The sequence below is a fragment of the Coturnix japonica genome, chromosome 3 (assembly GCF_054131305.1).
Source record: "Coturnix japonica strain WE chromosome 3, WE-NBRP24, whole genome shotgun sequence".
NCBI lineage: Eukaryota > Metazoa > Chordata > Aves > Galliformes > Phasianidae > Coturnix > Coturnix japonica.
In genome coordinates this window covers 78938618-78959381 of record NC_140665.1, presented here as the reverse complement: position 1 = coordinate 78959381, position 20764 = coordinate 78938618, and the positions used below count along the sequence as shown (strand labels likewise).

Here is a 20764-nt window from a genome sequence, read left to right as displayed (position 1 = left end):
TAGTAGTAGATTTACGGATTTTCAGTACTATAACAGTACCACTGATAATGCATTTTATACCTAAGCTCAACATATTTGAAAGACATTTCTGTTTCATTGTGTGTTTGCATCTGTCTTTTGTTTCTATATGAAAAATGCACATAAATTAACAGGAAATAGGACTACACCTTGAAAACCATGAAACTGTCTGCCTCAAAATGCCATTAAATTCACAGAGAAGTCAGTATGGGAGTAGTGAAAATTTGGTTTTATAAAATGCTGCTCATTTATATTAAATCAAAGTATTTCATCTAGAGTAATAAACTGAAATGTGCGTTCTTTCTTGAAGGAAAAAAAGAAAAAGAAAAAAAAAAAAAAAAAAAAAAAGATAAGACTGTAGGGTGATATTCCTGGGTAATGTAGAAGTGAAGGTAATTGGTTCTGGCTTGGGTACTGTGCACAAAAGTTGTACCAAAGATTTTGGGCCTTTGTTTAAATGGAGTAAGAGAGGAGTGTCTGTTTTTCATCACTATATAGATGAAAGGGATTTCCTTTACATAGACAGAATTCTTATCTCTCATGATTTGACCTGATTTTTAAAATTATCTGATGTAATTTTGCTACCTGCCAGCTTTAGATCATAAGAATGGCAGTACTGGATCAGCTCAATGATCTGTCTTATTTGCTGTGCTGTCTACATGAAGCAGACATGTAGGGAAGCATGGAAGAGTAGGGAATGAATGATCCTTTCTCTTATATGCCTCCCTAACTTTTTGCAGTCAGCATTTTAAAGATTTTTGGAGCCTGTACTGCACTGAGCAGTCAGCCTATTCTCTAACTGATTCTAAACTAGTGTATTCCTTTGGCTACCTTCAAATTTCTGTAGCATTGAGTCCCACGTTGCAATTTTTTAATGTTTCAAAGACATAAAGTAATATAATGAGTATTCTAGGTCTGTGACTTGCAGTTTTAGTTAATCACACTGTCTGTATCCTGTTTGTCTTTGTACGACCTTTCCCATTAACTAGCAGTATTTTTTTTTAAATAAGACCACAGATAAGACTGATCCACACATACCCAGTGCTCAGACCCAGAACTGCAGATGATCTGCTGCATCCTGCTGTGTTTTTTTCAAGAAAAACAGAGTTCTGTGACACAAATCAAATTGTCAGCATTTCAGCTTATTCAGAATGTACATATTTTTGAGCCAGAGATTCTCTTATACATATTACAACCTCTGTAATATGTTTGACTGAGAAAAGAATATTATTAGATGGCTTTTAATTTAGAATAAGAAAATGGAAAAGGAAGTTTTGAAACATATATGGTGACAGTTTATTGAGATCAGCTGAGTAACTAAAATGAGTGTTCTCACTAGAGAATTTTTTAAAAAAAGATCTACAAGCACTAGTCAACCAGTGCTTCTGTGCCACACAGAGAAAGGAAGCTATCTAAAGTTAGCTACAGTTAGCCAACTTAATGTACAAGAAATAATCACAAATATTCTTATTAACTTTGTTTAATGGCTACAAATAGGTACAGGAAAAGGAAGAAAAGGAGAAGGGGGGAAAAAAAATGTCCACGAAACATCTGCCTTATCTGGCTGAAGTTGATTCAACTGTAATTGTAAAATAATTAGTGATGAGCACTTACGATAAAGCTGTCACAGCATTACCACCTTCAAGGGTCAAAAACAATTTATCTTTAGAAACTGTGCCTAACATGGATTGAGAAGGTAATATTAATGAAGGAACAAACCAGGAAATAGCAGGACGCTCAAAGCTAACCAGAGCTAAAATCGATGAGAAGAGGCATTCCGAAACACATGAGTAATTTATTAAGCAGTAATAGATTTTGGTAAACAGACCTTCTTCTGATATGTGTGGTGAAGACAAATTAGCAGTTCTGTAAAATGAGGGTTTCTGTTTGCCCTTTGAGTCATATATATAACAAGCCTTCAAGAAATGTGTTTGGTCTTTTCTTACCAGGTTTTCACTTCTGTACTTATTGAAAGCTATATCAAATCTCGTAGGGTAAAGACATTATTAGGATTAAATTTCTGTTGAGACAACACCTTGAATAATTTTGTGATCAGTTGTCCTGGACTGCTGTTCTGTACCAAGACTGAAAGAGCACTGGGTGCTCCACTTTCAATAAGACTGTAGTCTAAATCGTACACAGAGCAGTTATAATTCAAAACACTAACACTGAGGCAGTAAAGATGTAGTTTTATTTAGGTTCATCTTCTCTTTGATAAGATAAATGTTCATTCACGCAATGACCTCATACACTTCATTAGTGAATACAAATTACCTCCTTATTAAGGTTATCTCTTTCATTTCTACATGCAAATGGACACTATTCTGTTATGAGTGGAACTAAAGATAAAATAACCCAAGTAAACATTGAAATCACAGATCAGATTATTTGATATTAAAAATATACATATACACTGTACATTTTAAACAAGTTTCCATACTGGAGGCTTTGTACGCAGTGTGCTTCCTCTTGTTGCTGCTTATACATCCAGAGCTCAGAAGATTATATGATCTTCTTCAAGCTAATCATGGAGCCTTTCTGGTTTGTGTCCCTGGAGCAGCCAGCTCTGAGGCACTGTCGTTCTTTTTCTGCTGTATCTATCTTAAGGGGGATCCTGTCAAATGCCTTGGAAAGCATTATCTGAAGCGTGCCTGCAGAAAGCTGTCCTACTGTTAGGTAATAGTTCTTTCTGTAGTTAAACTTGCTGAAGTCTCTGTGCCTGCTGTCCAGTGTTCTTCCAAACATTTTTCCTACTTCATTTGGAAACACCTTTCTATTCATTAGCAGACTCCTTATGAGTTGAGCTTAAGTTCAAAGGAGTGGATATGAATACAGGCAAAAAAGCCAAGATCAGTAAAAAGGGTGCTGGTCTCTTTAATTCAGAATTTTGGCTTGAAATATGATGACAGAAGAACCATTCCGGTTTGTATTCCTCCTGCTTCCTCTTGTCTCTCATTTCATCCTTTGCTCCTTTAAAATACACAGGTTGTAACAGAGTCCTTCTAATAATTACAACTTACAAATTTTACACTCACGCTAAAGAAATCTTTGTGAAAGATTCAACGTTACTTCATTGTTTTGTTTGTTCATTTCATTGTTATCACAGACTTCTTATCTGTCTGTTTTAGCATAGCAGATAAATAGAGCTGAATGTAATACATGGAAGAATTTTCTTCTTGCTGGAAGACAGTACAATAATACAAGCAGCATAAGTGGTTTCACATTTTATTTATTAAAAAAAAAATAATTAATAAGTTTTAAAAAATGATATTTTACCTTACCATGGAAGCTATTAAAGGAACCTATGAGGTGAAGAAGCTGACTTTTTAACATACTGTTCTTATTCCTCTTCTTAGGCAGTCTTTCATATACACATGGTCACAACCTCCTTATTCGTTTGATTATGGGGATACTGTTGCTTTTGTTTTTTTCAATTGCAATCAATTATCTAATTACACAACATCTCAGTAACTATGGTATGCAGTGACCAAAACTGAAGGTCAGACAAAGAGAAATATGCATGCTTGAAACTATGGATGCCCATACAGGCAAAATCATCTTTCTGTTGTCATTCTTCTTACATTATTACTTTTAGGATCTATATATTCTATGTATAGTGTATTCTATACTATTCTATAGTAAAGGTAAGTCATATGTGATAACATTGTAATAGCATTGCAAAGCTGCTATTGCTTCAATAGTTTCAGTTAACAGAGGAATTAGATGGAACTCTTACAGCAGTGGAGAGAAGGAATATTTGCTGATGTAAGTATCCCAGACCAGAAGATGGACTGTTTTCTAATGGTTATAATTATGACAGTCAGACTAAGTGAAAGTCAACTGCAAGCATTGTTGTTGAACTTATTTTTCCTGTCATCATTTTCATTACTATGGAAACGCCCTAAAACTACAGCACTTTAATTGGCAGCAGATTAGATCAAAATTGAACAAACGTGATCTAATTTATGTTGAAAGTAGAGGTACTCAAGTGCTGATCGTATTTTTCTTTAAGAATAATTCATTGACAAGGTTTTTAACAATACATAATTGAGGAGCAACACAAATCACTATTCTCCATCTACCCATCTGGTGCTTTGCCTAGTAATTTTTCCACCTGGACATCAGATTGCACTGTGTGTTCTTGCATCCTCCAATAGTTAACTGAAGTCTCAAATACCAGATTCTTTTGTCTCAAATCTATCAGTTCCCATTGTTAAATCTTATGTTACACCATTTCTTCAACAAAGCACCTTTGATTCCCTGCCTTTGTCAGCACCCAGACACTTTATCCTCTTTTTCTCCAAACTGCATAAGGGACCTCCCTCACAACTGAACTATAAACTACTCTTTTCTTTATCTGCAGTCATTGCTGACTCATGAGTAACCCTTGTGCTTAGCTCAGCCACCCCTTCATTATCAATCCTGGCTCATTGCCCCTGGCTTCTCACACAGTGCCCACAGTGAACTTTTAAATAAATTAAACTTAGGAAGACTCAGGACCTTTGGAATGCTCTGGCATGAATTACTCATCGCTGTAATTGACTGTTGGCTCTTGTATCCTCCATTCTTCTCTAAACATGTAGAGACATTCTTATGCTAATGCATCTAAATATTCCAAACAGCTTTCCCTTCAGTGTTAACACAGTTGTCTGTTAAGGCTCTTCAAACCTGCCAAGAGCAACTGTCTTCATTTATGAGAGCACACTGCACATTCCATATTTTAAACTGCATGAATTTTTTTGTGTCTAAAAACAGTTTCTGAAAATTTGCTGTATTGTAAAGCAAAGAGTAAATAACATCAGTGAAGCCTTTTTTGTTATTTTTCTATATCTCCACCTTAATTTGCATATTTTCCAAGTAAGTAGAATTGTTTCTGACAGAGCACTACAACCATTCTGCTTGTGTGCATTCCCTGTTTTCTCATGAGTCACAGCCAGTTGTAGAGACTTTTCAGGTCAAATTACACTTTCATCCATATCAAACCAGTCCCTTATGTTCAGACTGCACCCTCAATTCTGATCTGATATTACTATTACCTTCCTTACATGCAAGAACAAAAGAACTCCATCTGTTCTTCAAAGGTGAGGTTGCTTTTATTTGCCCATTGATTCAAAAAATAAATCTATGCTTTATCCTCAAATTTATGCTTTGTAAAATGAGAAGTCCACTTTAAAGCAAGAAATCTTTCAGATGAGGTAAATGCAGAACCTCACAAGGTGGTTTTACTGAGTATTTTGCTGGATAGCATGGCCTTCCACTTAATTTTTTAGATTTTATTCCTCAGTAGTTGTGTAATGAAGAAGTTGTTTCTGCATAACATGACAGTTATTTGATTACTGAACTAAGCATGATCGCTTTACACTCTAAAAGTCTGAGTTATCAGAAGGACATTGCAAACAAAGGGTAAAAAATGGAACTAGGAAAAGGTGTTCTGCAATACTGAAACATCATTATTAGAAAACCATGAGAAGAACTGGAGTTTAAGTAGTGAGGAAGAAACAGAAAATCCTGTATTTATATGGATGCTTTTGAATTGTAAAGGGCTTCTTATTTTTTATGTTCTGACTGAAAACCTGCTGTTCCAAGCTCCACAAACTTCTCAACACATTCATATAAGGACATACGTAGTTAAAATGCTGTTATTTTGTCCCGATGGTTGGCATTTACCACATTTAAAGTGTTTAACATCAAAGCCAGCAGAAGCAATGCATGAGGTGAAATCAACCATATTCACTTACTAGAAAAAATATTCATTCAGTACTTTTATAAGCATTAAAAATACTCAGAAAATTACTCTAGATACAGAATGAGACTATAATTCTCTATTCATATATCTACCATCCCTTATTCTTCTGGTGTAATGCCCAAAATAAATCAATTAAGGTGTGTCTTTGCACTAACTTTTGAATTAGCCTTATAAACAATTAGAGGATCCTGTTTATTCATTCTCTCTCTGACAGTCCAGAAAAATATGCATGTTCACAGCACCGAGGCAAAAAGAGAAGAGATTCCCTTACCAGTCTTACCAGGCTTTACAGTCAAAGAATTAAACTGTCTCTGTAACCTGTTCTGTGATATTGCTTATGCTGAGTTCATCTGCTTGCATATAACCTAGCAATAACAATCTAAACTGGGAGCATGACTAAAATGAGTGTGAGTGTATGAGCACTCTATTCCAACTGGCTTTCAATTTACAGTAAGCATGCCATGAAGAAAGCAATTTTGAGCTAACACATTATAAACCTGCATACTGCAGTGACAATCTCTAGAGAATGCTGTAAAAAATACAGAATGGATTTTATTGTCTCATATGGTAGCAATAGCTTAGCACGTTATGAATTATCCAACTGCACTTCTTGCCTGTGTCCAAGCCAGTTACTGCAATTGGCCACAAATGTTTTTATAGCCCTGAGGCAAACTGGCACAAGATGGCTTGCAGGCACACAATTCAGCCCCCCAAGGCAGGAGTTGAGCTACCTGCAGTTTGATCAGAGGGCAAAGATCCTGGCTCAGGCTCTCCTTCAATCTGTGGTTGAGCCTGGCCTGAGAGAGCACCTTTTGGCTCATGTCAAAGCTGTGCCAAAGAATACACTAACAATTAATTGGTATGGATCACATGCTCACATTCCAGCACATAAAGGATGCTGTTGTTTTAGCTAATGTAGACAGGTTTTGACATAACACAGTGAAAGGAAGGTTTTCAGGTGCAAAAATGAACTTTTTCAAGCTCTCTTCTATGCCAAAAATAGTAGAATATCCCTTCACATCTGGTTAATGGAATGATTTTGTACTATGTGCATTTTAAGGTTTGGAAAAGAATTTGGGTTAATAAAAAAAAATTAAAATCAGCAGTTCTTTCTACAAACATAACAGGGATGCGAGAGTATGGCTACATTGTATTAAATTAAAATGCAGAGATTACTGATACGAGACTGCGCACTATTTGTAAATCAGATACAAACAGCTCCTGTGTTGCTGGAGTCCATACTTGGTGAAAAATAAGAGACATTCTGACTGATCTCCTGTGTCATCAACTGCAAGTATATTTTGTGAATGCTTTCCTCTTTGAGGGGTAAATTTCAAAACTACTTTTGAAGTAAGCATTGAAGTAAGCTTCACCTCAAGGTGAAGCCTCATAAGCACAGAGCAGAGGGGCAGGAACCCCTCCTTTGACCTGCTGGCCACACTTCTTTTGATACAGTCCATGATGCAGTTGGCTTTCTGGGCTGCTAGTGCACACTGCTGGCTCATGTTCAGATTGCCATCCACCATTACACTTAGGTCTTTTTTAGCAGGGCTGCTGACAATCCTTTCATCCCACAGCTTGCATTTGTTGTGAGCATTGCCTTAACCCAGGTGTAAGACCTTGCATTTGGATTTGTTGAACCTCGTTAGGTTTACCTGGGCTTGGTACTTCTGGATGGCATCCTGTCCCTCTGGTGTGTCAGCCTCACCTCACAGCTTGGTGTCATCAACAAACTTGCTGAGGGTGCACTTGACACCTCTGTCAATGCCACTGATGAAGATATTAAAGAGTATTGGTCCCAGCACTGACCCCCAGGAGGCACCATTTGTCCCTGGTCTCTGTCCAGAACAGAAGATCAGATGTGACAGAAAAACAAACCTTAAACCAAAACAACAGATCATGCTACACCCTGAAACTGAGCACATGTAGTCCCAGTTTTAACAACCTTTGTGACAATTCATACAAAATGAGAAAAAATAAAATTAAAAAATAAAATAAAAGTAATGAAAACTCAACACTGAGTGCATCTACCTGTGGAATTTTGATGCTGTTGATAAAGATGTTCTTTGTGAGACTCTAGCCATAAATTAAGTAAAGGAATTACAGAAACTGGGTCATTTTTAAGCTACTTATCTCAGAACCTAAAAAGTCATCTTATTTGTTGTGAATAAACAAAAATGGTTGAGTAGAGAAAGAAAAATTGATTGTCCTCAATTATCCCTTATGACTTATATGGAGGTGAATGTATAAATATTCAAAATCTGCAGCTGTTGTACTAAAACATCGAATTGCTCCAAAATTCCAAGTAAAGGTTACTGTTCACATTATCTTGTACAATGTATAGAATCTTATTAGCTATATTAGTATCTTATATATCTATATATCTTATAAGTATCTTATAGCTTATTAGTATAGAATCAGTTATTAGCTATGCAAACCTCTCACATAAATGTTCATGAAGTCTAATGCTAATTATTTTAGGTTATCATGTAAAGATATCAGAACATAACATGGTGAAGTTAAACCACTTCAACCATTGGCTTTTAAGGACAGTGGAAGTGAAGAGATTTTTAGGCTATCAAAAAGTTTGTGAATAATTTAATGAAAGTAGCTTTGCAAATGTTGAGTTAAAAGTGTGAATAACATTATTTCACAGATGAGGTATTCAAACATTGGAATGGGCTGTCCAGGGAAGTGATGCAGCCCTTATCCCTAGGGGGGGTATTCAATGTGTGGATGTGACACTAAGGCTCATAGCTTAGGAATGGGACTCAGTAGGTCTGGTTGATGGTTGGACTTAATGATCTTGAAGGTCTTTTCCAATTTAGATGATTCAATGATTTTAGAACAAAATCTTTACACTAGAGTGATATTTTCAGTATGGGTTTCAGATTTCCTTGTTTGAACAAGAGATACTAGAAGTACACTAATGCAGAAAAAGAAAAGAACAAGGAATTTTTAAAATCAAAATAATACCCTCTAATTTTGTGGTGCCAATATTATTAATAATTCTGGAAGGGAAACCTGTAAGTCTGCAGTTACAGTTTCTCAAGCATTTAGGAAATTAACAATTTTGAATATTAAACTGAAGAGACAGCCATACTTGCACATTTACTGTTGAAATGCATTTCCTTTTCCTTAAACACAGTCTTGCAATGCAAGTCCCTTCTTGTTTGTCTCACAGTTTCTGAAAACTCATCTAATGCCTTGTGGTACTTTACTCTAGAAAGTAGTATTTATCCTAGAAATTAGTATTATCTGAGCAGTATGTGCTATTCCTGTAATGTGGCAGTGTTCTTTGTTCCTGAGACAAATGTATTCTGTTGTTCAAGTCAGTTCAAATAAAAATAAAAATAAAAATAAGTTGGTAAAAGAAAGCAAATGAAAAGAAATTTAGAAGTACTATTTTCCTTTATGGATTTATTCATTTAGCATGAACATGGAAAAGATAAATTGTTCTGTGCCTATTTAAGGACTTGAGGGTTGCAAAAAGCCAATAACTGCCAATTTTTGCAAAAAGTTATGTTTCTGTTCTTTGCAGTGGTCTTTGCTTTGTCTTTGTTTTCATTATTCTTTGTTTCATTGTTTCTTTGTTGTGCTCTTGAAGTGTTTCCTGATTGTGTATTCAGTCCATGGTCAGACTTCATAAGAATAAAATTAGCAGCCATTTAATTTATCTCTTTAGAGCTCAGTTTTTAATCTTCATGAAATTACTTCCACGTTTTTTCACTAATTCCTGTATCTCTTTCACAACAAATTCCAGCTGAGTGGATTTCAGCCCTACTCAATTTGTTATAACCAATATAGATCACATTTTTCACATTTATTTTCGGGTAAACAGAATCACAGAATCAAAGAATTGTAGGGGTTGGAAGGGATCTCTAGAGATCGAGCCCAACCCCCTGCCAAAGCAGGCTCCCTACACCACGTCGCACCAGTAGGCGTCCAGGCGGGTCTTGAATATCTCCAAAGGAGACTCCACCACCTCCCTGGGCAGCCTGTTCCAGTGCTCCATCACCCTCACCGTAAAGAAGTTCTTCTGCACATTCGTGCAGAACTTCCTATGTTTAAGTTTTAGCCCATTACCCCTAGTCCTGTCCCCACGCACTACTGAAAACACACTAGCCTCGCCACTATGGCTCCCACACCTCAGGTATTTATAAACCTGGATCAAAGTTGTTTTTGAGTTGTTTTGATTATTACATTTATCAGAATACAGAGACAGGCAACTAGTTCTGGAAAAAAAGAACGAGTTTCAGGGTAAGAAGGCATCCTTAGTAGACCTCTTTGTCTTTGTGTGGAAGATTTGCTCTTTCATTAAAAAAAATAAAAATTAGTTTCCAGAAATAGTGACAAATGCTGATTTTCACAATCTACTAATTGTTGTTTGTGTAGGTCCTGAAAATAGGTAACTGTTCTCAGTATTACTTATCATTATTACATTACAAATATTAAACTCTAGAATAAGTAGACTGGATTTTCCATTGTTTTTTACACTTTTCAATTGACTGTCTCCCTTACAAGAATGAAAGAGGAAAATAATTTGAATCCTGATGTGAGTTTTGCTTTTAATAGTATATTGTTTATGAAGAAGAGATACATAGATATTCAAGCTAGCTAAACACTTGATGCTCAATTAAAGCTCATGAAATTGTGCTTTCTAAGGGCAGAAAAGTTCCTTTCTCCAACTTATAATTAGAAGTAAATCTGTGGAGCTGAGAACAGCAGCTATGGAAGGAAGAAGAGGTTAGTGTAACAGCCAACTTCATTTCAGAAGCTGAAGAAAGAATAAATTATGCAGTTAAAATTAATTTTGTTACAAGTTGAGAGGCGCTCAGCTCAGGTAATTAAATTGGTGAGTTTTAATATACTAGAATTAAAAGCAAATAAGGATTTTGGGAGGATGTGTACAAATATATCTTGTTTGGCATTCTGTGGCTTTGTAAATTATGGGCTGCAGGTGCAGCTGGGTGGGGGGCAGGTGATGATCCTTTGCCAAAACAGAAGAAGATAGGGAGGAGCCTGGGAGTAGTCCAGGGCCTGGTGAGAAGGAGAAAAATAAATAAGAATGAAGTTCTCATAAAATTATGGTTCCCTTGCTAGAGATGATATTCAGTCTAATGATGGCCTTTGGTGAAAATGAATTATTTTCTTCTGTTTGAGAATACATATCCCAGATACAGTGTTTTCCCAGATGTAGCACTTTGTGGTTTGTTTTTTTATTTATTAAAGAGGAAGAATATAACATTACTTAAAAGCCAGGATGCCAGGGGGATATCGGTCAAATATGCTGAGCCCGTGGTTATACCTAGGCATGTACCAGCTGCCAGGGCTGGTTCTCTTGCTGAGAATGGAGGGAGGCTGAACTCACTTCAAGCAGTGCCTTCGCATGATTCTGTCAGCATGATCCAGCAGTGATAGTTAGGTGATGTTCTGAGGCTGTTTTGCATCTTTCTGATAGTATGTGATGCAAATATGCTGTTACATGACTTACCATCAGTGTTCATTAGAACCCCATCTGCCATTCGTAAGAGTTAGCTATAATCAGCAGTCATATATTCCAGCTAAAACACAGATTGCTCCTAATAAAACTTGCTTCTGTCTTCTCATTTTGTGATCAACATGATCATTAACATTTTCATCGTGCTTCTTTCTTCCACAAAGCAATGTCCACATTTATGTCAGATTACCATCATCTGTCTTTCTTTCAATAAAGTGGATAAAAAATGGGCTAAAACTTGCAGTCTATACTCAGTCATCCATAAGTATTAACATTGATTTCACCAAAACAGTTCAGGATTTGTTCATACTTGCATATTTACACAACAAGTAGCATATTTGCATTTTAAAAAGTATTTTAACTGTGCAACCTTTTCCTAAAAGATTCTACGCTGTTCCTAAAAAGTCTTTTTTCTTTTTTTTGTCAAACTGTAGTCCTAACAGCACATGCTAGTTTTAACAAAAACATTGATGTAAAGGCAAATTGAGGTTGCACTGTAGGAAGTCAAAACAAAGGAGACAATGAGTAAAAGAAAGAATATTTCTCTATTTTCTATAATGTTTACTGTGCATTTTGTGGCGTAGCCTATATTTATCATATACGGGAAGTGATGTTATCAATCAGGCTTTAACAGAATAGATTTTATGAATTCAAATACACTGGGGACATCTGAATGTGAAAAATAAAGACAAAATCTAAAATTAAATAACTAATGCACTTTCAGAATCAGCTGTTTTTGTGGGTTTTTTTTCTCCCACTCTATATTTCACTTTTTAAACATAAACAATAATTATGTTGCATAAAATAATGTAGAAACACCACCAATTCCCTGCCCCAACTTAAAGAAATTATTTGACCCAGGATTACGAGGCAAGGTGTTTGTCATATCTGTAAAATGATTGCAGGAAATGAAATGATCGAGTCTTTAAGTGCATAACATTTTGAAACTTTTGAGATTGATACCAGGTGAACTATGTATTTAAGGCAAGAAGATAAGAATCTGGAAAAACAGTAGAAATGTCATAGCAACACAATCTGAAATTAAGAATGTAAAATGACCTAAAATGCAAGTCTGGTGATATATGCATATTATCATTTCCAAATTTTCATAGCTACCAGCCTTGATTCATATTTTTTCTGAACTAGGATTTTAGTAAAACTGTTGGCCAGTTGTTTCTTATATTCATTTAAGACAGATATCAGATGTGTATGTTGCATGAAGAAATTATCATCACATCCATTCTTCTGAATTCTGATCTTGCATTGTTAATATTGGGTGTGAAACTGTTCAGTTGATGTGATTTTGACACTTTAAATTGTGACGAGGATAAATGCACTTTATTCTTTATATTACTGGTGTGGGTTTGATGCAGTGGTACAATGCACACTTATTTTATAGCCTGCAACTGGCATTTCAAGCAACACAGTGAAGGGTAGTTCATAATTTATTTCAAGAAAGAGGCAAGCTCGTTTATATAAGTGACAGCGTCAAGTTTAATTAAGGGCTGCAGTGACAAAGGAGAGCTGACTGCGTGCACTCAAAATACTTTTCAGATGACAAATATCTGACACCCATAAAAAACAATATCCAAAGTAATTGGTAAGGTTGTGATACTTAAACCTGACTAAAAAGATTTCAGGCAGTATATTCTAGTAGGTTAACACTCTATCAGATTTATATGTAAAAACAGATAAATTAAACTTAATCTAGAGCCAAAAATTCAGATTTAGAGTTTGTGTCCTTCTGCGTGCAGGTAAAGGAAATGCAACTGGCAGTTAGGAGCATTTGTATCCCCATGCTTACTTTATTTGATTTTAGAACCAATATCCTTACTATTTCACCACTATGGCATTTTGGAAATCCCTGGTCAAACTAAGGATGTAGAGAAAAAGCAGTTGGTATGATTTATTTTATGTTCTTCCTTCCTGCTCTGCACACTCAGTGCTGTAGAGAACAGTCCAAAGCTCTTCTGCCTAATCCAAACCAGCATCTCTTTCTTTCTGTCTTTGTGGCAACTACACCATAAAGGGAGAGCTGATGTTAAGGATAAAGGTCAATATGATAGAATATGACAGCTCTGTGACATGAAAAGAGAAATGACTGTCCCTAAGTATTCAGCATGAGCTTCTCTTTGATCCCTGCAGGGCATCTGCACCACAACCACCGCATTTTTGCACTTCTTCTTCTTAGCTTCATTCTGTTGGGTCTTGACAGAAGCGTGGCAGTCATATATGGCTGTTACTGGAAAAATTAGGACACGGCTCATAAGGAAACGTTTCCTGTGCCTTGGATGGGGTAAGTCTGTAAAATTCATTTACTTAGAGTCATTGGAATGAAACCCTTAATTCAGTGACAATGCCTGAGATATTATCATTTTCCTCATTAAACTTGAAAGATAGTAGATGGTGCATTGCTAAATGGATAGCTGGGTCCTTCCTAAAAGTCCTTCCACTTTAGCTTCAGTATAATCATTTACCTCAAGCCATACTTATGTTTATGTTGGAATTATGTAATAAATATGTTTTAACATCATTTCAGAAGCTTTCACTCAGGTTGTATAATATAAAGAAATAAAAATAAAATAACAAAAATAATTCACTGAATTTCATGAAGTCTGTTACTAGTTCACTTTAAGGTGTATCAAAGATACCAGTAATTCAGGTGCATTGAAAAAATCCCTGACAGTGCTTGATAAAAAAAAATCTGTGCTTTACCAAATGATTCATTCCATGTATAATTGGTCATTTTAAATTAGCTTGCCCTGTTTTTTTGTTTTTGTTTTTTTTTTTTCCTCAGGCAGAATAACTGGCAGTATTTGATCACCCTCTAATGATTTTTACTGTTTTGTGATTTTTTTTTTCCAGGTTTACCAGCCTTAGTGGTTGCAATATCAATAGGCTTTACCAAGACAAAAGGATATGGAACAGCTCACTAGTAAGTCAGTCTGAAATGTTAAATTACATTTTTAATTAACAGGTCTGTCATACCCATCAGGAACTATATAGCAGGATTTGGAGGCCCTCCCTAAAGATGTCCATTCATGCTTGGAAATGCCCTAAGAGTCTTTGAATGATCCATAGAAACACAAAAGGAAACCATATGCCAGTCTTGCACTAAACTCAGCAGGAAGGATGCCAGGGATACTGGTTTTCCTGTGAGCACTTGAGGCAGCAAGCCATTTGGAAACCCTAAGGATTAGGTTCACCTAGATGTCTAACATTTGTAGAAATTTATGAAAGAGAGCCTTAAATGTTCTGGTTAACCTTTGCCAACCTCTAAACACATCATCTAACACTGTACAGGCAAGAGTTTCTTTGGCACCCAGGTTTCTGCCTACCAAGTATGCATGCTGCTTCCTAGCCTTTTGTGCCTTGAGCTGTATGGAGCCAAAGCCCTGCAGAAGCTTCCAAATATGTCCCATCCATTCTCCTGGAGTGCCTGATCCAACCTTTTCCTTGAACTGAACTGTATGTGAGAGACAGCAAGAAAGTAACTGTATTCCATTTACATGTTATTAATACAGGTTTTATTTAACCACCTGCCTGGTTACAGTGCATATTTAGCACCCTGGAAAAATCACACCTCAGCTAGTCTGCACTTCCTCTGTCTCCTGCCAAAGGAGCTTGGCCTGAGTCTCACTCCTATCCAGAATCTTCTTACCACCGAGACATTATGCATCAGGGTACCTTTCCTTCAGTCTTCCAATTTGCAGCTCTCCTCATGTTGCCTAAGAAATTAAGTATGTGTCTGGACAGCAGGAGAGGAAATATGACTCTGCAGCTTGCTAATGAGAACATTCATCAGAGATGTGGATGAGTTAGGTCAAGTCCTTGCTTTGGTGAATATTTAATTACTCTCCTTAGGATCAGCACTGAGTGAGATCAGGGTTTCCCCTCCCTGCCATGTGTCCCACCCTTGTGGTACATAGCAGAGGGGGCTTCAAGCCCTTTTTTCAGGTGGGTAAGGCTCCAAATATCCTGATTACCTGCTCTAACCACTGAGCTCTTTAGTTTTGAATTGTGACACCATGTATCTTGCATTTTGTAAATGAGAAATGGCTTACCTAACTGATGTTCTTAACTACAGGACAGCACTTACAGCTGGGAATCATTAGTGATAAAACATCTTAGGCACCTTTCAGGAGTTATATTGAGAACGTGCTACTCTGGCATTTTTATAGCTAATAAGTTCTCATCTTGCTGGCTTTTTTTATTATTTGGTCCCTTGACTAGTACTGAAATACCTGTTTGGCTGTGAGAATTATGAATTTTGACATTACAATGTACAGACCCCATTGGGAATGTAGGTCCACCTCTTACAGGATCAGTCCCATTGCATTTACTCTACTGAAATTATTCATGCATAACCATTTGCTTCAGCTAGTGTTGCTTCCTGTTTCCTCTCTGGGATGTATACATTTTTAACAGGAGATATGCTGAAATATTCAGACAAAGCAACAAATCATTAAGAGTGACCTGGAAAGTGAAATAGAGTGGGTCTCTGTACACATACCAACTTCTATCCAAAATGAGCTGACACGGTGCCATAGAACAAAAGCAGAAGAGGAGGTGTACATGGAACAAATGGAATCATAATGCAGCTTTTGTTTCACTTGCAAAAACATTTTCTTACTGCTTGACATCACAATTTTATAAAGAAAAGAATGTAAGGAATGGAATTTCTTATGTCACCAGCTGATATGTTGTCCCACTCTAGAAGGCAATGAAGAATTATGGCCTATAACTGTAAGTCCATGTGAAAGCAGAGCACCTGTACTACTTTCAAAAGCACTTGTATAAGTTTTTGAACTGCTTGTGCTAATGGATATTTGGCCCATTTGGCTACATTCCATTAAACATGTAACACTATCAGAAATGCATCCTGTTGTTTTCCTAATTTTTAAGATGCTATTTTTGAAAAGACACAAAACAAAATGAAAAAGAAACAAAACAAAACATCATTTCCAAATAGAGAAATTTAAGTGAAAATAGAGCAGTTGGTTCCAGTCCCACACATGGGAAGTTTGACTGGAAGGAAGGCTCACAGATCTTTGAAGCAGATCCCAAGTTAATAGTATGGTATGTTTGAAGAGGTTGGCTTGAATTGTTCTTACTTGACCAAACTCCTTGATAACAGTAACTGATTTCTGTCTTTTTCATCCAGCCATAATTATTAGGCAGTTAAATTACTGTACATTCAAAGCCACATGTGAAAACTTTATTTCACAAGACAGTTGTAGTGATACAAATACAGAAACTGAAGGAATACCTCAAAAATAATTTGAAAAAGAAAAAACAGTAACAAGCCTTGAGCTGCTTGAAAGCATTAATGTAAGCTTGGATATTTTTCCCAACTATTTCCATGGATTTAATAAATATTTTTGCTACCTCTCCTCAGATGATGAAAGCTATGAAAGTACCACTACTGTAATTTACAGTTAGTAAACCTGTGAGACCCACTGATGTATACATACAGTGAGAGCTATTAATCAGTGCTGCAGATAACTTTCAGGAATTTGTTATATCAGCAAAATTTTAAAATTCTGCTATAGTTATATGATCCTAAGAGAAGGATCCATTCTCCCAGAGAGTATCAAACACTATAAAATCTACAGGACACAGGAGCAAGTCTACAGAAAGTCTACAGATGCTTCATCATTCAGCAGAAATTTATGACCATGTAACAGGGGTCCATAAAACCACTAGTAGATTCTCTCTTATACTAATCAATTTATATGGCTTTCAGCATGTGAAAAGCAGGGAGAAAGAAGGCAGAGTAGGAGAACACAATAAAAACAACTATGAAGCTTGGGGGAGGGGTGTGTGGATGGCTATTAGATCAAAGAAAAAGAGAAGAATGAAAAATGCTGAAAGAGTCAACAGCAATTGCCTTGTATTATAAGAAAGAACATGAAAGTCTGTCTTCAAAAATTCTTCTGTGGAAAAAGCTGGGAAAAGTGCATTTCAGAGACACTGATTGGTAGATATTGGGAACGCTGTAAAAAATCACATTAGATTGTTGAAAATCCCAATTGCCTAAAATTCTGACTGTAAAAGAAAAGAATACAAACTCTACATTTTCTTCCAGCCCTATTCCTAAATGGAAGTCACTCTTTTGAACAGTCTTTTTCCCTGAGAGTATAAGGAAGAATTCTCTCCTTGTCTTAAAGACTTTTGTGGCTAAAACATTTTCCTCTGTATTAAAAGAAACCACTGACATTTTATTCAGCACAAGTAATTGAAATTATAAGTCAAAATAAATCAACGGTTTTCACAGATTGATGTTTCTATTTACTAATAATTTTGAACATTTAGATTATAGGTTTTAGTTATATACAGCGGTCCTTTTCACTAACATTGGCTAGGAACTGCACTGTGAATACATTCCGTCTCAGAAGGGCATGTTCTCAGTATCTCATAATAAATAACCAAAGGCTTTTGGGGAAAAAAAAAAAAAAAAGAAAGAAAAAGAAATTAAAACTGCATACATTTTGAAAGATTTTTTCTTAGAAAATATAAAAATTAATTAAACTTTTTTTTTTTTTTTTTTCATTTCTGGGAGATGGTGGAATGTAGACTAGCTTGGCATTTATTACCTTTTTAATGGTGAATGAGATATAAAATATTTATATCAGTTGATTTTTTCAGAGTTTAGCACTTTGATGCAGCTGGGTTCATGAGGCAGATTTCACATCTTCACTGCAGTGGGTAACAGTTTTATTCTTTGCAGTTGAAATTCCAGCCGTAACAGACTATTAAGATGCATTTGCATTTACTTTACGTTGTTTTCAAAAGCACAAAAAAAGCATTGGAAATTAAATAAAATATGTATGGTTCTGATGTGAGGTTTCTGAATGTGAGATCTAAGTTAATTGTTTGAATGCATATATTTGAGTTTTCTTATATGTAGGTGTGATCATGCATTCAAATAAACATGCAGTTCTTTGAATATGTAATCACTGGGAAAATAGCACAGCTGCATTTACTTCAGTGTGTGAAGCTCCTGATCTTTTGCAGATATGTAAATCTTTACATCATGGTGTATCAAATATTTAGAATTTGAATCTGTAAGTGCTCTGTGTTTGGAAATCTGATAGTTTTCAGTGAAAGCTCTGATGCAGTGTGATGAAGTCTGCAAGATGAATAGCTCACCAGAAAATACAGTTTTCATATGCTTTAAAATATGCATTTAAATTGTTTGCAAAATATTCCAGAGAATGCAGAGCACTTAAACCATTTATGGTGAATCTTCTTTAACAGAAACGTTGTCTTTATGACCTAGTCTTAATAGCAATTCCTAAATGACGTAAGGGAGGATATATAGAAATGTGGTTTTAATCAGGTTCTGTGTTATTGATATTTGACCATTCACCGTTTTAAGTATTCATCTGTCAAATGTTATATAGATAGGCAAGTCAAGTTCATTTAACTCATCACACATGTTTAGAGAATATTTGGCAAGGATTTACAAACTTATTTTACATAATGTTCATCATAGATTTCAGAATATGTAAAATTTGCATTTAAACTTTTGAAATGTTAGCAATTCATAATGGAAATCACTTTTCAACTGTCTACACCATCATACCAACTAAGTAATTTAATTTTCTCCTCTGTGTCTATGTCCCTACATATTGACTGAGCATAAAACAGAACAAGCTTATGCTGTAGCAATTATTAAAGCTTTCTTGACAATCTGTTATATTTATTTTTAATTTTTTTAGTTCTTCTCTAATGTTTTTTCTAGCTGTTGGCTGTCTCTTGAAGGAGGGCTACTTTACGCTTTCGTTGGACCTGCAGCTGCTGTTGTCCTGGTAAACATTAATATCGTATATTCATGTGAAATGGTGTAATATACTTTTTAAATTATTAAAGCTTAGCCATTCCATAGAATTCAATTTTGCTGTAAATATTGAGCTCAGATTAACACCTCCTGTATTTTGAATGCATGATTCACTTAGTTGTATCACATTGTTATACCAGTTTTAACTTCATGTTTACACAGTAAGCTGTGAAAGAATAATGTACTGATCGGTGGCACAGTAAACTTGTTACAGGCATCACTTAGTTATTATCAGAAGCATCCCCATAATTGTCACTGCCGTGTGAAGTTCAGTGACAGTCTTGATAGAGTGCTGCTTGGCAGTATAACGCTGTGCCAGCAAAAGCAGCAGGAGGAGTGGAAGCAGCCAGCGAGTTCTCCATAGCTACTGCTTTTCAAGGCAAAGAAAAAATCATTATAACTGGGAAATGTTACTCATTTGTGTATTAATCTTTCACGTCTCTGGAAATGCATTTAGCTGTAGAGTTCACATTGTTTAATTGTGGACATCTGAAATGTAGATTTCTGCATCTATGCTAATTGTTCCAGATGTATATCACTGTCAGTGGAGAAAAATATGGATTTTTAAGGTTCAAATCGTAGGAAGTATTTCAAGAATCAAGTTTAGAGTAAGAAGAATTGCACTCTGTGTGTGCCACTGGCTATCAGTTGTCTGCTCTGCAATCTGTATAGATTTTGTTCAGTAATTTGTTTCACATTTTTCTGGGAAGGAGATTACAGGTTTTCTAATTCTTCTTTTCCTTGCACCAATTTTATACTAGGATAGCTCAATCAACACCAGTTATCTCAGATTTTCACTTTCTTAAAGGAATCAGTCTTAGTAGTCATCAAGGATAAAGCCATTTAGCCACAAAGATTGAGATGGATGTTTACTACTTCCATAGTTTGTCTCATCATTGTCTGGAGTCAAGCCAGGATCCTTTTGTACAACTCACAGTCCCCCACGATAGAGGAGCCAAGGATGTTTACGAAAAGCCGGGCATAATTTTCACATGGAACTGTATGTTCTCTTTGTAATTGGCAAGCTTTGTTCCAGAGATGTTTGAAGTTCACAGTCACAGTTTGCCCTGCCATTAGCTCGTGGCTGTGCAAGGAACTGTTCTATGCAGCCACTTAAGGCTAAGTGTATGAAGCAAAAGAATTGTATAGCATCAGCTGGAAAATGTAAATGCCGAAAATAAAGTGATGATAAGAAAAACTGAAAAAGAGTTGGCAGGGCAGACTGGCAACGATTAGGGATTTTGGCAGAGGTCTTGGAATATCTGTTTGAGAGGAAAAAAAGGATCACACTTCTATAATCAGAAAAACAAAGATCATTTTTTTAATACATTGAACACTTGTTACTACCTTTCCATGAGTCTATGCAGGATAGTTTCATTGAATTCTGTTCAATAATACAAATGGATAATAACAGTTATTAAGTTGTCCATTAAGTGTCATTAGTATGTTCATCGAGTGCCAAAGTCTGACTGCCAAAGCGTTTGTATATTTTTTTTTTTTTTTAGGTTAAGTCCTCAAGTTATGCATGTGGGCACAATACTTTGTACTTTAATGGGGATAAACAGATAAACCTAAGGCATTCATATACCTCCCCACACCCGCCTTCCCCTTCCCAAAAAAATAAATGGATCAGACTGCAAAGCTCATGACTGGCATT

At 35.9% G+C, this 20764-nt stretch overlaps 1 protein-coding gene across 23 annotated transcripts in view; it reads left to right on the top strand.

Annotated features, from left to right (window-relative positions):
* Nucleotides 1–20764, top strand: part of ADGRB3 (adhesion G protein-coupled receptor B3) — a 426584-nt gene that overhangs the window by 369822 nt on the left and 35998 nt on the right. For all 23 annotated transcript variants that reach the window (XR_014944219.1, XM_085542010.1, XM_085542007.1 and 20 more), the window contains 3 exons: nt 13410–13560; nt 14130–14199; nt 19012–19078. Coding sequence is in view for 22 of the 23 variants with exons in the window: in XM_085542010.1 (XP_085398136.1) it covers nt 13410–13560; nt 14130–14199; nt 19012–19078 (288 nt within the window). In the remaining variant the exon portion in view is untranslated. The remainder of the gene's footprint in view (nt 1–13409; nt 13561–14129; nt 14200–19011; nt 19079–20764) is intronic.